The sequence below is a fragment of the Coloeus monedula genome (genome assembly GCF_965178545.1).
Source record: "Coloeus monedula genome assembly, chromosome: 2".
Classification (NCBI taxonomy): domain Eukaryota; kingdom Metazoa; phylum Chordata; class Aves; order Passeriformes; family Corvidae; genus Coloeus; species Coloeus monedula.
The window spans coordinates 82,742,532-82,762,033 of record NC_138782.1 but is presented as its reverse complement, the minus strand read 5'-3'; the positions used below and the strand labels follow the sequence as shown (position 1 = coordinate 82,762,033).

At 40.7% G+C, this 19,502-nt stretch overlaps 3 protein-coding genes across 3 annotated transcripts in view; 1 reads left to right on the top strand and 2 right to left on the bottom strand.

Moving 5' to 3' along the window:
• Positions 1-3,687, top strand: part of ANKRD6 (ankyrin repeat domain 6) — a gene marked incomplete at both ends in the record, with an annotated part of 32,227 nt that extends 28,540 nt beyond the window's left edge. The window contains 2 exons of the mRNA XM_082302349.1: positions 1,688-2,030; positions 3,128-3,687. Of these exons, the coding sequence (XP_082158475.1) occupies positions 1,688-2,030; positions 3,128-3,687 (903 nt within the window). The remainder of the gene's footprint in view (positions 1-1,687; positions 2,031-3,127) is intronic.
• Positions 3,688-7,221: 3,534 nt separating this feature from the next.
• On the bottom strand, positions 7,222-8,575 carry LYRM2 (LYR motif containing 2). The gene is made up of 3 exons (XM_082302675.1): positions 8,513-8,575; positions 8,217-8,357; positions 7,222-7,624 (listed from the first exon to the last, which is right to left on the bottom strand). The coding sequence occupies exons 1-3, from the start codon at positions 8,555-8,557 to the stop codon at positions 7,544-7,546; spliced, it is 267 nt and encodes an 88-aa protein (XP_082158801.1). The 5' UTR covers positions 8,558-8,575; the 3' UTR covers positions 7,222-7,543.
• Positions 8,576-8,736: 161 nt separating this feature from the next.
• MDN1 (midasin AAA ATPase 1) overlaps positions 8,737-19,502 on the bottom strand; it is a gene marked incomplete at its 5' end in the record, with an annotated part of 93,899 nt that continues 83,133 nt past the window's right edge. The window contains 9 exons of the mRNA XM_082302889.1: positions 8,737-9,673; positions 11,017-11,159; positions 12,807-12,870; positions 13,859-13,973; positions 14,067-14,140; positions 14,819-14,993; positions 15,611-15,726; positions 16,112-16,201; positions 17,974-18,131. Of these exons, the coding sequence (XP_082159015.1) occupies positions 9,485-9,673; positions 11,017-11,159; positions 12,807-12,870; positions 13,859-13,973; positions 14,067-14,140; positions 14,819-14,993; positions 15,611-15,726; positions 16,112-16,201; positions 17,974-18,131 (1,124 nt within the window). The 3' untranslated portion in view covers positions 8,737-9,484. The remainder of the gene's footprint in view (positions 9,674-11,016; positions 11,160-12,806; positions 12,871-13,858; positions 13,974-14,066; positions 14,141-14,818; positions 14,994-15,610; positions 15,727-16,111; positions 16,202-17,973; positions 18,132-19,502) is intronic.

The following is a 19,502-nucleotide window of genomic DNA, read 5'->3' as shown; positions in this document are numbered from 1 at the left end:
AGGAGTTTCATTCTGGCAGGCAGAAAATATCAGAGATGTGTCTCATCTGTTCAAACAGGTTAAAGAGCTCTAAAGACTGAATTATTCCTATCTACCATTTTAGTCACTCAACCAAATTTATGAAGTTTTTGCATTAGAAATGAGGAATGTGACATCCAGTCCCACTGCTGTAATTTAATTTGGTGTGTCTCTAGTGTGGGATCTACAACAAAATACCATTTTTCTAACACGTTGATTTGCAAACATTTCTACCACTAAATTTTTCACAGTTGTGCTTTCAGCTTTTGCTTCATTAGAGGACATATGCAGGAACACATCCAATCAGTAAAAAAGGCTAAGGTCTGTGTTGTTCCTTTTCCTTCTCATTCATTTGGTTGTGGGCCCTGGGAATCTCTCCCTTCTTCTTCATCTGATCTTTTTCCCCCCATGTATTAAAAGGCTGAAGTTCTTTCCTCTGATGTTAGCAACACGGCATCATCTCCAAGCTGTGTATTACTGACAATGGGAAAGTCTTTTTTGGTATGCTTGTTCAACCAGCAGTACAAGAATAACTGTTCCCACAGAGATCCAGTTCTTGCCCTTCCAGCTTCTGCAAAAACTCACCATTTAAAACCTGCTGAGAAATTTGTGTTTCTCCACTCACAAAGATGAATTTAAAATGCAGTTCGTTTTCTCATTATTGGTATTCTTCCAAGAATTGAGAACTACACTTTGTGTTAGGAAAATGTCATGAGTGTTTGTAAGACCATTCCAAATCCATGTAAAAAGACTGACAGCTGTGATAATCCTTGCATAAGATACTGATCAAGATACTTGGGTCTAACATCCAGCAAACACTCTTTTCCAAAGAAAAGTACTTACCAAACTAAGGCAGCTTTAATTTTTATTTCGTAAGAGACATAAATATTTTACTGGCTTCTGAACATCTAGGCTTGTGCTCCATCTCCCTGTAATCTCCATTTAAGAAACAAGATGCTGGAGTGATACATCAGGTGAACGGAATTAAGCGATGTCAGCTGTTCTGGCTCAGTTGGGTCTCATTGAAACAACTGAAAAAACAGAATTGGGCTTTACTAAACACACTGACTAAATATCCTTGTGCCTAGGAGGGCCTGACCTAAATTTATGTCATATGAACAACAAAGAGCTACTCCTGTTTTAAATTATTTAAATGCATCTGCAGCTGACACTTATTAAGCATCTGTGTAATCTGAAAGCTGTTAGTGATTTATCATATAGTGGGGGGCTCTCATTCATCACCGAATGAAGGTGATTAATGGTGAGAGAAGCAGAGGCTGGTAATTGTATAAAGCTGTCCCCCAGAAGCATCTAATTTGAATTTCACTCTTAAAAAAATGACCATGTGGTGTTCCTTGCACTTAGAAAGTATCATTGACTGTATGATTAAACAAGTCATCAGAGTTGCATTGGAAGTAGCATATTCACATCTAAGAGTGGTAGCTTGGACTAAAAGAGGCTGCCTTTCATTAGCTAGTGCATAGTTCTCCACCTTTTCTGATCGGCAATCCTTTAAATATTCCCAGTGGCAGCATGTACATCTGAATAGGGAGTCTAAGCTCATAGATACCCAGCATGCTTCTCTTTGTCCCTGCCACATGTCCTCAGCAGCCCAGGAACCATGGGATCTCATCATAGGATCATGTAATTTACGGTCTCTTTCTGATAGATTTCCTTGGTTGATGAGCTGAAGACCTGGTGCTTGTTGAAGATTCAGAATCTGGAGCTCAAGCTTTCTGGAGATTCCAGGTCATCAAGGCCAAAATCAACTTTGTCCACTTGTGAGTCTCTCACTGAGACCCTGGATACTGACAACAACCCCCACAGTGCCAAGGACTGTAAAGCCAACCAGCCTGTGCTGCAGTCAGAGGGCTCCCACCAGCATTCCTATATCACACTTCCAAATAGCCTCTTGGAAGATGGGGGAAGGAGCAGAGTCCAGATGCCAGAACAAAGCTTTGGGCAACACTTTTGCGTTAAACAAGATGGAGCATTGGGTACAACCACGTCAGGTACTTAGATGTCATATCCATTCAAGGGCGAGCGCATTCACTGAGGGATACTTGCGTTAGTAACACCACATAATTCTGGTGGTGTGCTTTCCCCCATTCATATGCCTCATGTCTTGGGATTTGAATACACAAGGCAGCCACTGGGAATATTTTAAGATGTGGCTGGGTGGAATTCCACTGACTCTTCCTAATGCTTCCACTGTGTCTTTGAAGCAAAAGTCCTTTGGTCCTTTGAATAACTCTTGGCCCTGGAAGCTTGTGAGGGGAAAAAAAAAAAAAAGAGATGTGCAGAACGGCCAGGTCTCCACAGCCAAGTAGAATGCTGTCAGAGCCCTGGCTTCTCTAAAATACAATGTATATGTCCCCTAAACACTACTCAAAGTGAACAGACATGGATGCCCCATCAAACTAGAAAGGCTCATAAGAGATCTTGCAGTACTTGAGTGTGAGCTGTTCTGCATTGGAACTGTTCAAAAACATCAACGTGTGACCTTTCCAAAATCACTGGGACTTCCAGTTTTATAGAAGCAGGGAATTCATAAATATCAGCAGACATAACCTACTTTGGAAGTCTAGACTGATACTTGTTACACGTCCCTCCAGTGAAGTCACAGAATCACAGAATGGTTTGGGTTGGTAGGGACCCTAAAGATCATCTAGTTCCAACCCCCCTGCCATGGGCAGAGACAACTATACTTTCCACTATACCAAGTTGCTCAGAGCCACATCCAGCCTGGCCTTGAGGAAAAGGCTCAAAAGTGAAAACACTTCTGAGGATGGGGCATCCACAACTCTGGGCAACCTGTGCCAGTGCCTCATCACCCTCACAGTAAGGAATTTTTGCCTAATATTTATGTCCTTTGCCTGTTGTCCATCTGTAGCCCCACAGCTGCAATGCAGCACCTTCCTGCCTTGGCCAGCTTTTCTCTTTTAATGACTTCTATTACATCACCTGACTGTGAACATATGATAAATTAATACAAGCCTCTACAACATACACACAAAACCACATAATTCATCAAACACCGAGGTCTTCTGAGTGCTAAAATAAATGCCCAGAGTTTTTCTTAATATATTGTGTATAATTTATTCTATAGGTACAGAGCAACAGGTAGTGGCTGGCGGACCAGTTTCTTCTTCTGCCCCTTCTCAAGATGTCAGGCCAAAGGACAGAGCTGTGAGTGCCAGCACGTTCCACAAGTTCCAGCAGGAGCTACCCTCCTCCGAGCTTTTGGGCTCCAAATTAAGACACGTTAAAGTTCAAGCTGCTTTGCAGCCATTGACTGAACCTGCAAAGACTGAACTGCAGAGCGGCTACTTCATTGACAAAGGAACTCAGACAAAGAAGTCCAGCAAAAGCGGGCAGTCGAGGCACAAAGCTCTGCACCACACCGGGGCACAGCCTGGCCAGGAGCAGCAGCCCTCGGCCCCGCCTGCCCCTCCGCTCAGAGACACCTCCCAGGCTCTGGAGATTACCCAGTACTTCTTTGAGGCCGTGTCCACGCAGATGGAGAAGTGGTACGAGCGGAAGATAGAAGAAGCCCGGTGCCAAGCGAACCAGAGAGCGCAGCAAGACAAAGCTGCACTCAAGGAGCACATCAAATGCTTAGAAGAGGAGCTCTGCAAATTAAGGACTAAGGTGCAGAAAGAGAGCTAGCTTCTGCCAGGCAGGTAATCAAGCAACAGGACTAATTCTGGAACCTGCCATATGGGAATTTGGAATATTGATAGATATTTGTAGTGCCTGTTACATCCAAACAAAACACTCTTTTTCAGTAGAAATAACTTTGGAAACTCCACAACTGAGGAGAGTTCATATGCAAACTCTATTGATAACAAAGAGATGCTGCAGATTATTTCCAAGAGTCTGTTAATATTGCACTCTCACTTTCCAGATGCTGCTTGAAACCAAACTGCATTAGTAACCAAAACTGCTTTTTGAAAAGGGAATTCCCTTACTTCCACACAGGACACAGGCTAGAGGGTTCCACTGTATGCTACATGGAAATGTGTGGTGATACCAGTACTGAAATAAATCCAGGATGTTTGAAAGCTTTTGACAGAATTACTTAGTGATGGAAGGGCTATTGATCCTATTTTAGATACTCCCAGGGCCTCTCTCTAGTCAGGGGAGAGAAGCTAAAGAACCCACTCCAGTTACAAGCCCGGGTGCGTGACAGATGCAGGCTTCCAGCTGGGAGACGGCAGGCAACCATGGAGGGAGATGCTAAGGCGACTCATCCCATTAGGTACAGAGGCTTCAGCTACCACTTTGCTTTCCTCTTGGTTTTCCATTACTAAAACAAGTGTTAAATCAGACTTGTCTTATTTTTAAGGTGTCCTGGTTGCAGAGCTCCTTGTAGTTACACTATTGTTGGGGCTGTACTCCAGTAATGTGACTGAGAACTTTTGTTTAGGGCATGGATGGCAAGTATTTTACTGTAAGCGCGGTCTATTTGTTAGGTGTAATTTTTATATAAATATCTTTTCCTTCAAGCAGCACATGGCTGAATTCTCTACTATTGCAGAGGCTTGAAAAAGTCCTTTATCTAAGGAAGTGAAAGCTTGGTTCCCTGTATTCAAATGTTTATTTTTCTACAGTCAGGATTTTTTCCCAGGCACCTTGTCCAGACTGTCTACCTTTGTACTTCTAAATGATTCCTCTGTTTTTTTCCCTTGTATCTCTAAAATGGAGACCAGGTCCTGGCGAGTCTACAGGTTTTAGGACAAACAGTCCCACAAAACAGAACTCAACATTTTAAAGGTTTTATTGATGTTTTGTTATAAAATCAGAACTTCCACTGACCCATGCTTTCCATGCTGACAGACTCCAAATAATCCAGAGGCACTGCAACTCATTGCATCTTCACCCCTTTAGAGTTTCTTCCTTATACCTCTGAGAAGGCACCATCAAATTCTGTTAGAAAAGAAGTTTACTTACCAGATCATGATAGAACAACTGCTCAGAATCAGTTCCAACACAGGACAACTGCTCAGAATCAGTTCCAACACAGGATGGTACTGTTAGGCCAAGGAGAAGAAGACTTTTTTTTCTGTACTAAGGAGTTCTAAAATCAATACAAAATACTTCACAGTGTTGAAGAACACCATTCACTTATTAGTAATTAAGCTTTGGTCTTCTTAGCAGATGAATAAAGCAAAAAAAGTCATATAACAATATTTTTAAAGTTCCTATCACTGCACTATCACAAGTGTATCTGCAGCTATGGAAATCCTGGTTTTATTGCTCTGACTTCTGTAGTCTACTATAGACACTTTGGTATGTTTACAGTTTTGTTTAAGCTACAGTAGGAATGCAGAAGCATGCTATTGAAGTTTTGTATCACCTGGATGAAGCTAATGTTTTGCCAAGCAATTAAAGTAAGTGTTGCTCAGAAATGCGTGGTGTAACGTTTTCTAGGCAGAGAAGACTGACACAGTCCCCTTGCTTGACTTGGAAGGGGGAGCAGAAGATTGGACTTTCAACTTCTGAGCTTTTTGTTTGTGGTTATAAAACATGGAAATGGAGTCTGCCATCTGTGCTGAGGGAGGCTGCAGGGACTGAGTGCTGTCTGTTGGCTGGTGCAGGCCCCCATTTCAGAAGTTACAGGCACAGGGCTGAGTTGTGCACTGATCACACACACACTCCTGAGCTTGCCAAGCTCAAGGAGAGGCTGCAGCTTTAGCTGCTCTACTTCCCATACACACCACACTACCAAAGTCATAGGTCCAAGTACTTCTAAGTAAATCCAAGTAATTACCAAGTAATTTAAGGCAGTAACCTGGCTGCAGGTTACTGATTTTAAAGGTTCTCTGAAGCCAATGACTGCATGGTAAAACGGAAGCATTTTCTGCTAACTCCTTTCTATACCCCTCCCTTCTTCACAGTTGTGAAGGACTTCTCAAAACACGTGCATGATCTACCTACCTTTCTCTGCAGGTAAATTTGCTTACCCTTACAGGCTGTACTTGGACTCCTTAAGGTTTCTGGCTGCCAACATTATCTTGGCAAGCCCATGGAACAGTGGAGATGAAGGGCAGCAGCACTGAAGAGGTCAGCATCTGCCTGTCAGTCCTAGCTCTGGATTACATGCCCACAACCTGGAAATGTACGAACTGGGAGTCAAAGGAGTAATGCAGGCTCTGGGTTCCAAAAGGAAAGCACAGTCATGAGGCAGCAGGGTAAAGCCTCCTGATTAAGGAACAGAAATCCAAGCACTGGCTGAAAGGCTACTGTGGTAACAGCCAACATTGGTTATGGCTTGTTCAGTCAAAATCCCTTTCTAAGAAGAACTTTCTCCAAACATGAAAAATAAATCCCCAGCACACAAATGTTCTGTCAGTGTGTTCTACAAGAAAATGTTAACAACATGTAAAATTTTAATGAAGCATTTTTACATACATATTTTTCACAGACTGATTGAAGCTCAGAGGATTCAGTCCATACAAATCTGAACCACAGTTCCTGCTTCCAGCTGGGGTCTTTGTCTTGTATCCTGGAATACTGTCCTGTCCTTTCCCTGGTGCCAGTGGTGATACCTATTTACTGGATTTGCTGCCAGTCTGTCCAGCTCAGCAACTCTGCAGCAAACCACCTTCGGAAGCAGGGGTGTTCCCTAAGGAAACTACAATAGCAGAGTGGGAGAGGGAAGAGTTCCTGCATGTCTTGGAATCACCACCTAAAATAGTCACGCATTTATCTACTGCTGCCTGTCTGGTTACGTGAAGAAAATCCCCAGCTCATCCAGGCATTTTTAAATTATATGGGGAAAAAAAAAAAAGATACACTGCAGCTCAAGGAAAGCAAGAACAGTTGCAAGCTAACAATTGGAGAAGTATAACATTTGAATAAACAAACCACAACATTTGCAATTAGTATTTTCTACCTCTAATTCTTCCTTATATATTGACTTCTAAATACTAGTTTGAAGGTACTTGGTCATAAATGTTTTGGACTATATATGAAAATGGGAGATTTTAAAGACCTCCCCTTTTAAGTTTTATTCAGCTACTATTGAAAATCAACATCTACACACAAAAAATTAAGATGATGTTTGTTCCGGGCTAATTTATTTATCCTCAGTTCTTTCTTTTAATCACAAGTTTGGATGAAAATCCTTGGCATGGTACATGAAGAGCTGTTATTGTGAATATTACCACTTACAGTTATCACAGTAAAAAGCAGACAAAATAATCTGGCATATATTTATTTTCCATTCCACCAGCATTAACACAGCTGTTGTAATTTTTGGTGCTTTCTGCTTTTCCTGCAGCACATGCTACATCATCCATGCAGATCTTTAAAGTCCTTTGTGTCGAAGTGATTTCCACTTTTGAGGGTAGCCAAACTGAGAAGTGGATGAGGAAGAGGAAAAAACAAAACCCCCGCTGTAGTAGATTCCTCCTTCAAACATTACCAGGTTGTCAGCAAAGCTGCCATTATAACCACATTCTGGAAAAAACACTGTGCTTATTTGCAGCAGATGAAAAGCGAACTGTCAATAAAATTAAGATCAAGATTTTGCCAGTTTAAGTGTTCTTTGAAGTTCCTGAAGTTGCATGTTGCCCTGAGTAATCATCATCCTGATTGCATCCTGTAAAATACAATGGAATCTAGTGAACTGAACACCCCCCCATACACAGCACAGGTTTCACCCAAGCACGCAGACTTCTAATGCATTAAAATACATAAAATTCTTACTGGCACTGCTGTCATCTACTTCTTTGTGTGATGTAACATTACAGTCTCTGACGTGGTTAAAAACCAGGTAAATAAATTGATTAATTTCCTCTAGTTCCTTAATGATATTTTTGCCTGTGGCTTTGCTTTAAAACGCAGTTTTTAACAGGATTCAAACTCCTAATAATGTTTCCTTTATGCTTCCGTATGTACTGCCTTTGCAAGCTCAGTAATGAGAACTGCACACAGATATGATGGAGATGGGTTTTACAGAGCAGGTGGGTGTTTCTCTCAACATTATCTAAGGACTCCAAGGCTTTGCATAACTCAGCCACCATTACTTGGGCCCTGGCTAGAAAAAGGAAGAACTAGGAAGCAGAGGACTGGAGTCTTCTCACCAGTCTGGAAGCGACGCCTACAAAACAAACCCCCGAGACACAGGACAGGACATGGCAGTGACCATTCCCGAGGGCAGGCCATCAGAGTTGCGGGTTCCCGATCCTCACCTCTTCTGTAGCATCCTTATTTCTCCTGAATTCCTCCCTGGCCCAGTCCTTTAAGTAGCGGCGATCCTGCTCAGCAGGAACCTCCCGGATAGCCCGCAGGATCTTGCGGTACAACTGAAGGACCTGCTGCCGCCTCAGGAACTGGCAAGGAGAGAGGGAAGTCTGCCCGCTGCCCCAGGACAGTGCTGCCAGCTGCACCCTCGGCGGCTCTGCTTCGAGGGATATTTAAACAACCACCGAGTTCCCCGTCGTACCTACAGGACGCAGTTTTCCCGAGCCCCCCAGCCCACCCGTACCTGCTTGAGGGTAAGCGCGCCCGGGGGGACGCGCCCGGCGGCCATGACGCGGCTCCGCCTCTGCCCCGCCACGGGGCCGCCGAGCCCGCCCCGCGCGGGCGGGGCCAAGGCCGCCATTTCCTGCGCCGTCCCAGGAGTGCCGGCAGGGGCACCGTCCGTCGCTTTATTTAAGCTTTGATCAATTCAAGGCACAGACGTCGTAATTACAAAGAGCGGTACCTCTCTTTATTACTACAGACGATACAAGATGCATAGCTTTTGCAATGAAAAATCCCGTCCATGCTCTAAGACACCGGATTTATGAAACATCCCCAACGCCTGCCTCGGACAGGGGTAAACTCCACAGTGTAAACTGGTAAGGCAGGGATCAGAATATGACATGATTCGGAAAAGTCCCTGCTGGTATCGTCAGGCAAAAATCAGAAATAATTAAAAAAAAAGTGTTAAAACCGCAGAATAGTTTCAAGTATTCAAGTACTTATTTTTTGGTTGTTCAAAACCATCTGCCGCCCCTGCTCCCCACTCCTTCCCAGAGGCACCTCTATGTGGTGCTAAAGAAGGCTTTATTTGCAAGACACCTCAACTAGTAAAGCAAAAATGCTTTTCCAGGAGCAAGACTGGTTTTACTTACAGCAGCACGGAGAGAGCAGCAGAAATAATTTTACCTCTGTTAATATTACAAATGCTTTTTTTTTTTTTTTTAAGGTAATAAGTTATTACAAGAGGAGTTGAGACAGGTTTTACATTACTTGTGGGAATACCAGGAGGCAATCTCACCATTGCATAATTGTCCTCTGACACTCCTAGGGGGATGCACACAAACCATTCTGTTCTTACACAGTCTCTGCCCCAGGGCAGCTCCCACAGGATAATCCCAGTTAGGAGAGCCTTGTGACCCCTCCCGTGAAATGCAGTTTCTTGTATTTCAGCGGTTCAGCAGCAGCAATCAGGTCCTGACCTTGTCTCCAAAGTCTAAAGAGTGTCAGAGGCAGTCACCAGTTCAAACCACTGTCTGAGGGCATCACTCAGAGTTTCTGGGAGCGCATTCACATCTCTAAGGATCATGTAGAACGGGAACGGGAATTCTTCCATGTAAGACCTGATTTCAGGCAGTTCTCCAGGTCCTTTGAATATGGGTACTTTAATGTCCAAAATAGAATCCTGTAAAAAAGTACTGATGTTACTACTAAATGAGACACATATTCTATGATCACTGATAGAATTTACCCTGTTTTCTAAGTACTTCTAATTCTCCCCCGTTAGATTAAAAGTTAATAAAATACTTTTAAGATTAAAAGCTGTAAGTGTTCAGTGGTAAATCAGATCAGAAGCTGAACATAAATCAGTTAAATGCTTTTGCCCTTTTAGATAAAAGTGTACTAATCCATGAATTACAGGCTAGAAGAGACTAAGCTGAAGCTTCTGCAAATTCTGTAAATAAATTCTGTCTTCTCTTAGCATTTTATGATTTTATTGTTGGCACTTTAGTTCTATTAATTTGATGCCTTCCCAAGAGAGTCTGTAAGCTCTTTACTGCTGAGTTCAACTCGTATTTGTGCAGTGCTCTATTAAAAGATTCTTTATAAAGTTCATAGTATTTCAACAGATACTACAAAGACAAAAATCAGATTAAACTCCAGCTGTGCTTCTTGTAAAGTAACTTCTTAGTTGCTCAGTGTAGCAGCTCAGAAATAAATAAAGCTTATGGAAAACATCTTTTTCTCCCTGGAAAAAAAAACTTATGAAAAGCACCCAGAATTTTCACTTGATACTACAGCCAGGTTTCATTGGAACCTTGCAGCAGTTCGTCAGCAGGAGAACTGTTGGTTTTTCAACAATAAATATAGCAGATGTGTTTTGTATGCAAAAATAAAGATACAGGAAGAAAACATGAACCACAAAATTGGAGTCTTTACCACATAATTCACTACCAGGCTTATGTTTGCTCACTTACTGCACTACAGAGTCTTCCTGAAACACTCCCAGATATTTCAGCTTCCCATCCAAAGATATTTAAGTTTTCTTCCCCCATTACCAGATGCAGGACTCAGATTTCCCAACTGAGGCATTAAATAACTCTCACATACTCCCTTCTGTCTAATGTTTAATCTCATACTGGCTCCAGCTGTCATGTCAATTGGAGACTGCTGTCAGAAATTATCAAGTTGAATCAGAGCTGAGATGGAACAAAGCATCTCTCAAACTCCAAATCTGTCAACTTGCCAGCTGCTTCCCTGGTGGCCCAGAGCTACAGCCATTCTGTTTGAAGATGGGAGCTCTTATTTAGCCTTTCTGTGGCATGCTAGCCGAGATTTTTTTTTAAATACAAAAGATAAGAAGCACAGTAGGAAGAAATGGTAGATCTGACAGACGTGAAAAACTGCAATTGGGTTCAGTATCTCTGACCACTACAAAAGATAAGGTAGCTGTATGACATTACAAAAGACAAGAAAAAGATCTGTATCGGTTTCTCATTCACTGCAGCTGAATACTTGTTCACTTACCCGGGAATTAGGATTGTCCAACACTACGAAAATAACAAAGATATTGGCATTCCGAGCTGCTTGAACTGCTGCTGTCACCCGTTCCTTGCCTTCCAAGAAAAGGCCTCTTCCATCAGATACAATCAGAAGCAGCTGTGCCGTTTCTGAGCACAAAGAACATTAAAATTCCAGTGAGTTCAGAGTAATCCATTTAAAAGGCCACCCCCCCTATTTTGCTGTTTGCCCTGTGGATACAATGGAAAAAGGGGTATTCCTAAGGAAATTAACTCTTAATCAAATAGAATTATGTAACTTAACATTAAGCTGCTGTTACTCGTAGGTCAAGAAAGAGAGTAGTGTGTGATACCATTGAAAATAATGGGGTAAGGGGGTGGTGACACCCACAACACACAGATGACTCGTACCATCCATCAGTACTATAATCAAGGATGAAAGTCATGGAAAATACCAAGCAGACTTAGTCACGGACTTGTCTTTCATGCCTAGGGGTTGAATACTGACAAGAGTCCAGCCCCCAGCTCAGGAGAGCACCAGCTGCTTCAATGAAATGGAGCTCAAATCTGTTCCTCTAGAAGAGGCACCTATGGGTCCATCTGTAGGCTTTTCTCTGTTGTCCCCACTTTAACAGGCTTGGCTTCCATCAGAGAACAATCCCGGGCTGCCCAAAATGGGTTATTTTTGGAAGAAACTAAATCAAAAGATAGGCTCAGAGGCACAGTCAAGGCGGTCCAGCTATTTTGAAGTAAACCTCCTGAAACATCAGACACAGCACCCATGCTGGGTTCCTCAGCACCAACCATGTCTGGAGACATCTTACTTGACTCAAGTTGCCTCCAGAGTCAAGATACATCCTTCTGCAGGTACATTCTAAGTTATGCATCTGTCACTCTTTAATTACACATAAAACCACAGTAATTACAGTCAGGAATGCAAGCCCTAATTGTTACAGAGGGATGCAGAACACACTTCTGCAGACAGGCCCCAAATGTGACAGGGCTTTGTCTTTTTACAGAAAGAGGTGAAGGATCCTATGGCCTTTTCTCTTGCCAGCTCTCTAATCCTAAGGAGCTGATTGCTGCTGCATCCCTGTCTAGTTTAACAGAACTGGATGCTGCTCCTCCTCAGAATATTCTGACACCCTGGCCACCCTGTTGCAAAGCAGCTGTGGATTATAAATCCCAGATTGTCCATATCTTGGAGTACTTCAACGAGAACTTATAAAAAATACTGTTGCCACCATGACAAGCTTTTAGCTATCACAAAACAATCTTTTAGACTAACTATGGGTCAGACACAAGGCAAGCAGTCTTCCAGCTGTTCTGGGAAATTCAAGCAGCTTGTGATCTAAAGCTGCAGGACAGTGAAAGGCAGGAAGGAGGCAAATTCCCTCCTCAGAGCGGTGTGCTTCTGGATATCTAGAGAACTCAAGCTCTCAAGCAGGAGCAGAAGTGTCTAGAATCAGGGTCCCTATGAAGCTGGACAATGCTCCAAGCTGGCACAGCCTAGGCTGTAACACAGTCTGCAAGCATGAGGTAAAGGGAGACAGGTAAGGCGTGCCTTTTAAAAAAGTCTTACACAAAATTCTAGTGAATTATTGACAAATATCAAGTAGGTGTCTCAGGTTTTGAGCTAAATTTCAAGCAAACATTGCTTTTGACAAAGCAAAACTTAAAGCCCTAGTGCAAGTGATGTTTCAGTGCTAGGAGCCTTCCTGGCAGGATCCTACTTCAGGACTGTAGTAAGCATTCTGCTGCCAGGGCAACAAGCACAGTAACACAAAAAAAACTCACCCGGACTAATATTTTGAGACAACTGCTGTGCTGCAGCAAACATATTTGCTGATGATTCTAGAAACTGCAGAAGAAATCAATAAGAAAATTAAGTGATTTCATCATAAAAATAATAATAATGAAAACATTTCTAAAGAACACCTTTCTCTATTTTAAATGCTAAGACAGTCTGACCACCTAACACAGATACAGTTCTTGGCATTCTCCTGTATTAACTCCTGCTTGAAATTTATGAAGTACTTTTGAACTAAAGAATCTTCAGAGAAGCCTTCAAACAGGATTTAATTTTTTTCCACTGCTAGAAAAGCCATCAAAACAGTACACTGCTAAAGAGATTAATGGCATCACCTAGAATCACAATTTCTAGGCTGAACTTCTTTGGCTTCAACTTGAAACAGAATTATCCAGTTTCATATTCCCCATTAAAATTAAGAACATCAACAGTCAAATCCTTCCAATTTTGGTTTATAAGATTACTGCTGACTATTTGGGTCTCCTCTGTTTCCATTTAATATCAACAGAAAATCTTACTGAAGCCTGGAAGGGTAAGACTGCAAAAACCTTCCTAAAAGAAGAAAACTTTTCAGCTCTCCGTATCTGTATTCCTATATGCCCATTTTAATAGTTTACTATATTTATGTAATTTACTACAGGGAATTATTTTTTTCAGGAATCAGTCAAGTCTGACAAACTTAAAGCTCTTCCTTCTAATACTACAGTGGAATCCATGGCATGGAATTCTCCTAAAGTCTCACAAACTTTGATGGGATTTGGCATTGGGGTACTCAATAGCTTGTACCCAAAATACTTTTGAAGACCCAATACAGAGAAAGGTGAATGCTTCAAAGTGGTGTTAATCAGAACTAGAAGTGAGAAAACACTCTTCCTGTTACAAAATTATGACCACTATTTCTTTGTATCTAACCTGCTATCAGACTCTCAAATACAAAAAAGTAGTAAGTGTTACAAAGTGATCATGAAACCATGAAGCTGCTGATATCTTGTCTGGAAAAGATAGGCAAACCTGTTGCCCTCGAGGGATTCTTGTGTACCTGAGCTATTTTTGTTTTCTTCTGCTGAAACTTGCAAAGACGCAATATCTGTGTCCCTGACTGGTCACTGAACTGCTCATGGAATGGGTGCAGCAGCTGAACAGTCTCTCCAAAGCTTTAGAAAAGAAGAGAAAATTACAGCATGAAACTGGTCTTTACATTCTGCTCTGAAGTACTGAAGAAAAGTCAAGATTTCAAATAAACTCACCTACACACAGCAATTTGTCCCACTTCTAGAAGAGTCAGAGCATTTCCAATAACTGCTAGGGATTCATAAGCAAGCTATTAAAGAAAAAAGTTACATCAAAAATAGCATATTCAGTGTTTTACTCAAAGCCCAATACTAAATATGAAGAATGTTATTTAAATTATTTTTCTTCATCTAGAAAAACAATTGAAGAGACTGCCTATCTTTTTGCCTGTCTTATGTAAGACAGTCAGTGCAGTAAAGATACACTAGCTCTGCTTGAGGGCTTCAGCTGATTGATTTAGAGACACCACTTCATACAGGCTAATAAGTAATAAATAATACATTAGCCTTTATGCAAGCTAATAAGAAATAAATAAGTAACTGTTTAGAAGGAAACACACCATTTCAATTAATAAAAACCCTACAAGTGGGCTAGGATGAATGAATATTTAGTGCTCCAATGAACTGCCAGATAAGGAAGTTTCAGCCTTTTGTAGGCTACAGAAAGTAATTTTACAGTGGGATATGTACACCTCTGTCTAACAAACAACAGCTCAATCCTTTCAGCTAGTTTTCACTGATCTTCTGTTAATAAATCTCTTAGGTATGAAGTGACAAGAGTTCAAGCACATGGACTGTAAAAATAGCTGCTCTGGAATTATCAGTCAGACTTTCCAGCAGCCACCAGCCCTGTATGAAACAAGTCAGCAACTGCCACACTCATCAATGACAGGCAGTTTCTCCATACTTCTCCTGAGGTTTTATTTTACCTGTTTAGAGTGATTGTCAATCATACTAGAGGAATCATCAATAGCCAGGCAAATCTGGTACTGTCGTTTACTGGGCTTGGTCCTTCGCAGCCAGATCTTGTCTTTTCGGAACTGACTGGCAATGTACGGGATCACTTTGCGCATGTTCAGTCTCTTCCCTGTTCTGTAGTCTCCTCTGAAAGTTGAGAAAAAAGACATAGTGACAGGGATTATCAGCAAATATCTCATTCTGGAAATCCACGGCCTATGCAGCATATACCCCACATAAAATTTTTTTTTTAAGTACAAAAAATCCAAAATTAGTATCTTAACACTTATATTTCGTTATAGATAAAAAAATCCCCACATTTTTAATGTAAGATGGATATTCAGTGTTTTTAAAAGAAGTGTACATCCAGGTATCTAAAATGGAAGGCAGACCTTGAATTTAGATTCCACCAGTTCGAAACAAGTCTGTATCTCTTAAATCATTTAACGTTATAAACAACATAAACATTTTGACTTTTAACATAATCTTTGACTTCACTTCAAATGGTGAAGTTGATTGATCACCTGCTGCATAGGAGAAAAAAAAGTAGGAGGAAGTATCCTCAGGATGGGTGCCTACTACTATATCATATTTGCATTTCATAAAATAACCTAATGTTCCCATACAAGGAAATTGAAGGCATTTGCAAACAGGAATCATTACTGTAACACAAGAACAACATAAAGCTGCAGTTTTACAGAGGCTAAAGCACCCTAAACCCATCAGTTTGAAGAAATCAGAAGCCTCAGAAAGACCCAACTTACTTCAGCTTGGCGGCCTGAGTGGGTTCCAGTATGAGTCGCAGCTGTTCACAAAGCTGCTGTGACAGAGGAGCTGTCAGTACTAAATACCTCTGCCACAACTGCGCTGCTTCCTTCTCCTACAACATCACACAAAGAAATTAAAATGCATTATGAAAAAAAAAAGTTGGAGACCACTGTCTGAAGAAAGAAACCAAACCTCAGTGCACTAAGGTGAAGGCAGTGAGGGGAGGGCAGTAACCAGCTAAAACTGAGGGTGTCTTATATGACAATCTGCATTCACATTCAAAACAAGATCTGAAACATCATCCTGCTTCAAGAATAATATAATTTTTTTTTCAGAGTAAGTTAAACGTAACAACAAAAATAGTATCTAAATCATGTGATTTTGAGTATTTAGATTCCAGCCTGCTTGGATTCCTCAATGTTTTAGCAGTAAAAGAAGATGAAATAATGCAATGAAGGATTATTATGACAGTTTTATATTCAAATGAGGTCACAAACCTCCTCTGGAGTTCCAGGCTGTTGTGTCTGCCAAGCTTCCAACTGCCTTTCAAGTTCCTTTCTTAGCTCTTCAGGATCTCTAACAATGTGCTAGAAGTGGAATTATGAGTTTTATGAGACAGAAAAATAAGTTTACACATCTGGTGATCCCCAAAGTATAGCAAACTATAAAAAAAGTATAAATGCATTGTTCTTATTCTTTTAAACAAAAAAAAATACCTGAATACCTAAATGAAGATTTTAAATCTCCATGTTTTTTAATAGCTTCCATGTACATTAAAGATAAATACCTCCCCCATAAATATCTGCATATGTGATATAATCAATATAGAAACAAGGCTAGGAGCATCTATGATGCTGACACTGAATATAATAAACCACAGAATTTCAAGATAAAACAGTGAAATGATCTTTACAAACACCAGATTTAATGACAGTATAATGGAGACCAAACTATTGAACACTACACCTACCTAGTATCTTTGAAAACAGTGTACTTCACTTAATTATATTTTTTTAAAAGCTTCATTCAAACCACTTGAAGACTGAATGACATCATCCTCCTTACCTGGCACCAATACTATTTGATAAGCCATTCTGTTAAAGGACACCCAAACTTTATGATACTTCTTTTACTTTCATTGTGCTTCCACTGACAACCTCTGTCCCTGACTTACAAACTCCCAGCTTAGCAGAACAGCAGTACATGGTCTGCATAACCTGCAGGTTTATGAATTAAGGAAAATAAGCCCATGACTGCAAACTCAGTAGTCCCAGTAACTTCTCATTCCTCAAGAAGAAGCAGCTGGTCCCACTGGTCAACTACTGTAGGTTTAAGGAAGGGAGCAAGAATATACATGGAGGGGATTTATCTCTTCTTCCTTTCCCTGAAAGCTGAGAAGTTGCACTTTTCCCCCAGCAGCCTCGTTCCCTTCCCCTTTAATGGTGCTGCAAGAGCTCCCTCTCCTGTTTCACATTTTGCATGCCAATTGGAAAAAAATCTACAAACCCCAAAACCACAATTATTTTAACAACAGGAGAATGCTTGCATTCAGCAGCCTTTTTCCAAAGAGCTGCAATATTTGGCATTAAGACAGAAATACTCAATGTAGCTGGGACACAATCCTTTCTGTATTATGCACAGAAACAGTAGAATAGCACCCTCCAAGTGTGTACTTAGGATACCATACTGTAAGAATGAAAGGTCAATCCTTCTAAAAAAACTAGACACTGAAAATATTTTTACTCTATCAACTGGTTATTCACCACCAACTGCTTCTATGCCATAGGTCTTTATGATAAAATGTGCTTTTTCAATGAAGTTTGCACTGGAAAACCCTGAGTGTTACATGAAGCTCTAGGATCTTCTAGGCCATAGTATTTTTTTAACTGAGACATTCATAAAACGCTCAAAAAGGTTCTACAATACCTGCAATCAGCTTTTATAAAGAAGTAATATATTATAATGAATTAACTGAAGTGTGGATTCTGTATATACCCTTTTGTTGTCTTCAGGCCACATACCCTTGCCCATTGCTTTCCACTTTAACCAAGCATTTGATGTGCAGATTCATCTCAGCAGAACAGTTCTTTACAGTTAGAAAAACAGAAGCTTCTAAAAAAAACTATGTGAGAAGATTCCATGCTAAGGATGGGTAGTAATTTTAAAGGTATCATTCAGCTGCATATACAACAGTATATGTGTGTTACTTTTCATTCTGCTATTAAATAGTATCAAGGTACTGAGTTGGCTGAAAAAAAGTAATTCTAGCCTTTTGCATTCAGAGTTTCATTAACACAGGTCAAGTAAACCCATCTTTTTCTACTACTGTAGCTGGAAGAAGATAGCCTGGGGATCCTACCTGGGAAGTGTCCATCAGAAACTGGTGGGCTGTGTGTATGGTCGAGTCCTTACTTCGTTCTGGCTTCTCTTCAGTCACCTTTGGTAGCTTTTCTGGTGCAGAGTCACTGACATTCTCCAAGTCCAAAGTCTGGATCTCTGGCTCCACCTCACCTGGTCCTACAACCACAAAACTAATTACTGACTTCATGGATCACACATAATACAAGAAGCAGTATCGTATCTTGACTATTTTACAGAGCATCTCATATGCTTTGTAGTGCAGCCTAGACATTTTCTTTTAAAAGAAGTGCCACATTTTAAGACATTTAATTCTAGGAATGGGATGAATACACCTTGCAACTCACTGGAACAGATAACCATGCATTTCCTAATGCAAATTGTTTTTCTGTCTTGTAACCTTCTTGCCAAACAAACAAAATAGTAGTTAAGAGATCTTTAACACCTGACAATGCCACTGGTGAAATACATTTATTGACTCTCATAGCCTCTGACAGAATGATAGGACGTATAAAGTCATTTGAGAACAGTCAGAAAATCATCATTAAAAACCAGCAATCTTTGCTTATCTTTTACTCTCTAATTTTTTAACAGAACAGTTTTCTATAAATCAAAAATCAATTTACAAATAAAGGAATGGACTAAAGAGTTTGTTTTATTACTATTGCTACTGTACTATGCTGTTTAACAACTAATTTCTTAAGAAATATTCTAAAGGAGAAAAAGTATAACATTGTAGGAGATGTTTCGAAGACTTCAGTTTTTCAGAACATACAGTTAGAGAATCATGTGGACAAACAAGTAGACTGATTACATGCACACCTGTACCATAAAGCTAAAAGAGTTTAGCAAGAGATTTAAGTGATTAAAGTTCATGGGAGTGGGACGTTTGTAAAACTTGTCTCCGCTCTCCAGCCAGGCTGTGTTGTTCAAGAAGAAAACTGTTCAAAATCTAAGCTACAGTGTCATTTACTCAGATTCATCAAAATTACAATTTCTGTTGCAATTGGCAAGAGATACTTCTATCTAGCTTATTTTGTTTGGGGGGGGCTGTGTGGCTGACAAGTCAGATCTATCTTCTCCTCTACCAGTCACTTCTGTTAGCTGCCCAGTTTGGTTCCCACTTAAGAAAGAAGGCAGTGAGAGTTTGGTGCTACCTCATTGGATGTTATTCAGACCAGCTCCTCAACTTCTTGCTGGTTTATTTGGTTTTTTTGCCAGAAGTTATACATAAAACAGTTGAATTACATGGTGTTGATGGTGGTGACACTGGAATGCATTGTTATATGCCAATTAATTGAATTGGCATTGTGTTGAACAGCAGGGAAGTGTTTGCTTTTTATTTCTTCAAAGTGGTGGATAAAGATTAGAGACCATTAACTTGAAAGAAAGCAGCAAACCCCTCTGTCACTCAATCAATTTAGCAAAGGCTAATGCTGGTTATTAGGCAGAAGTAAGAATATTGCTGCAGAGGAATCAATTTAGAGCAGGCATTTTAGCCTTACAAAAGATTTTACAACAGATGAGTCT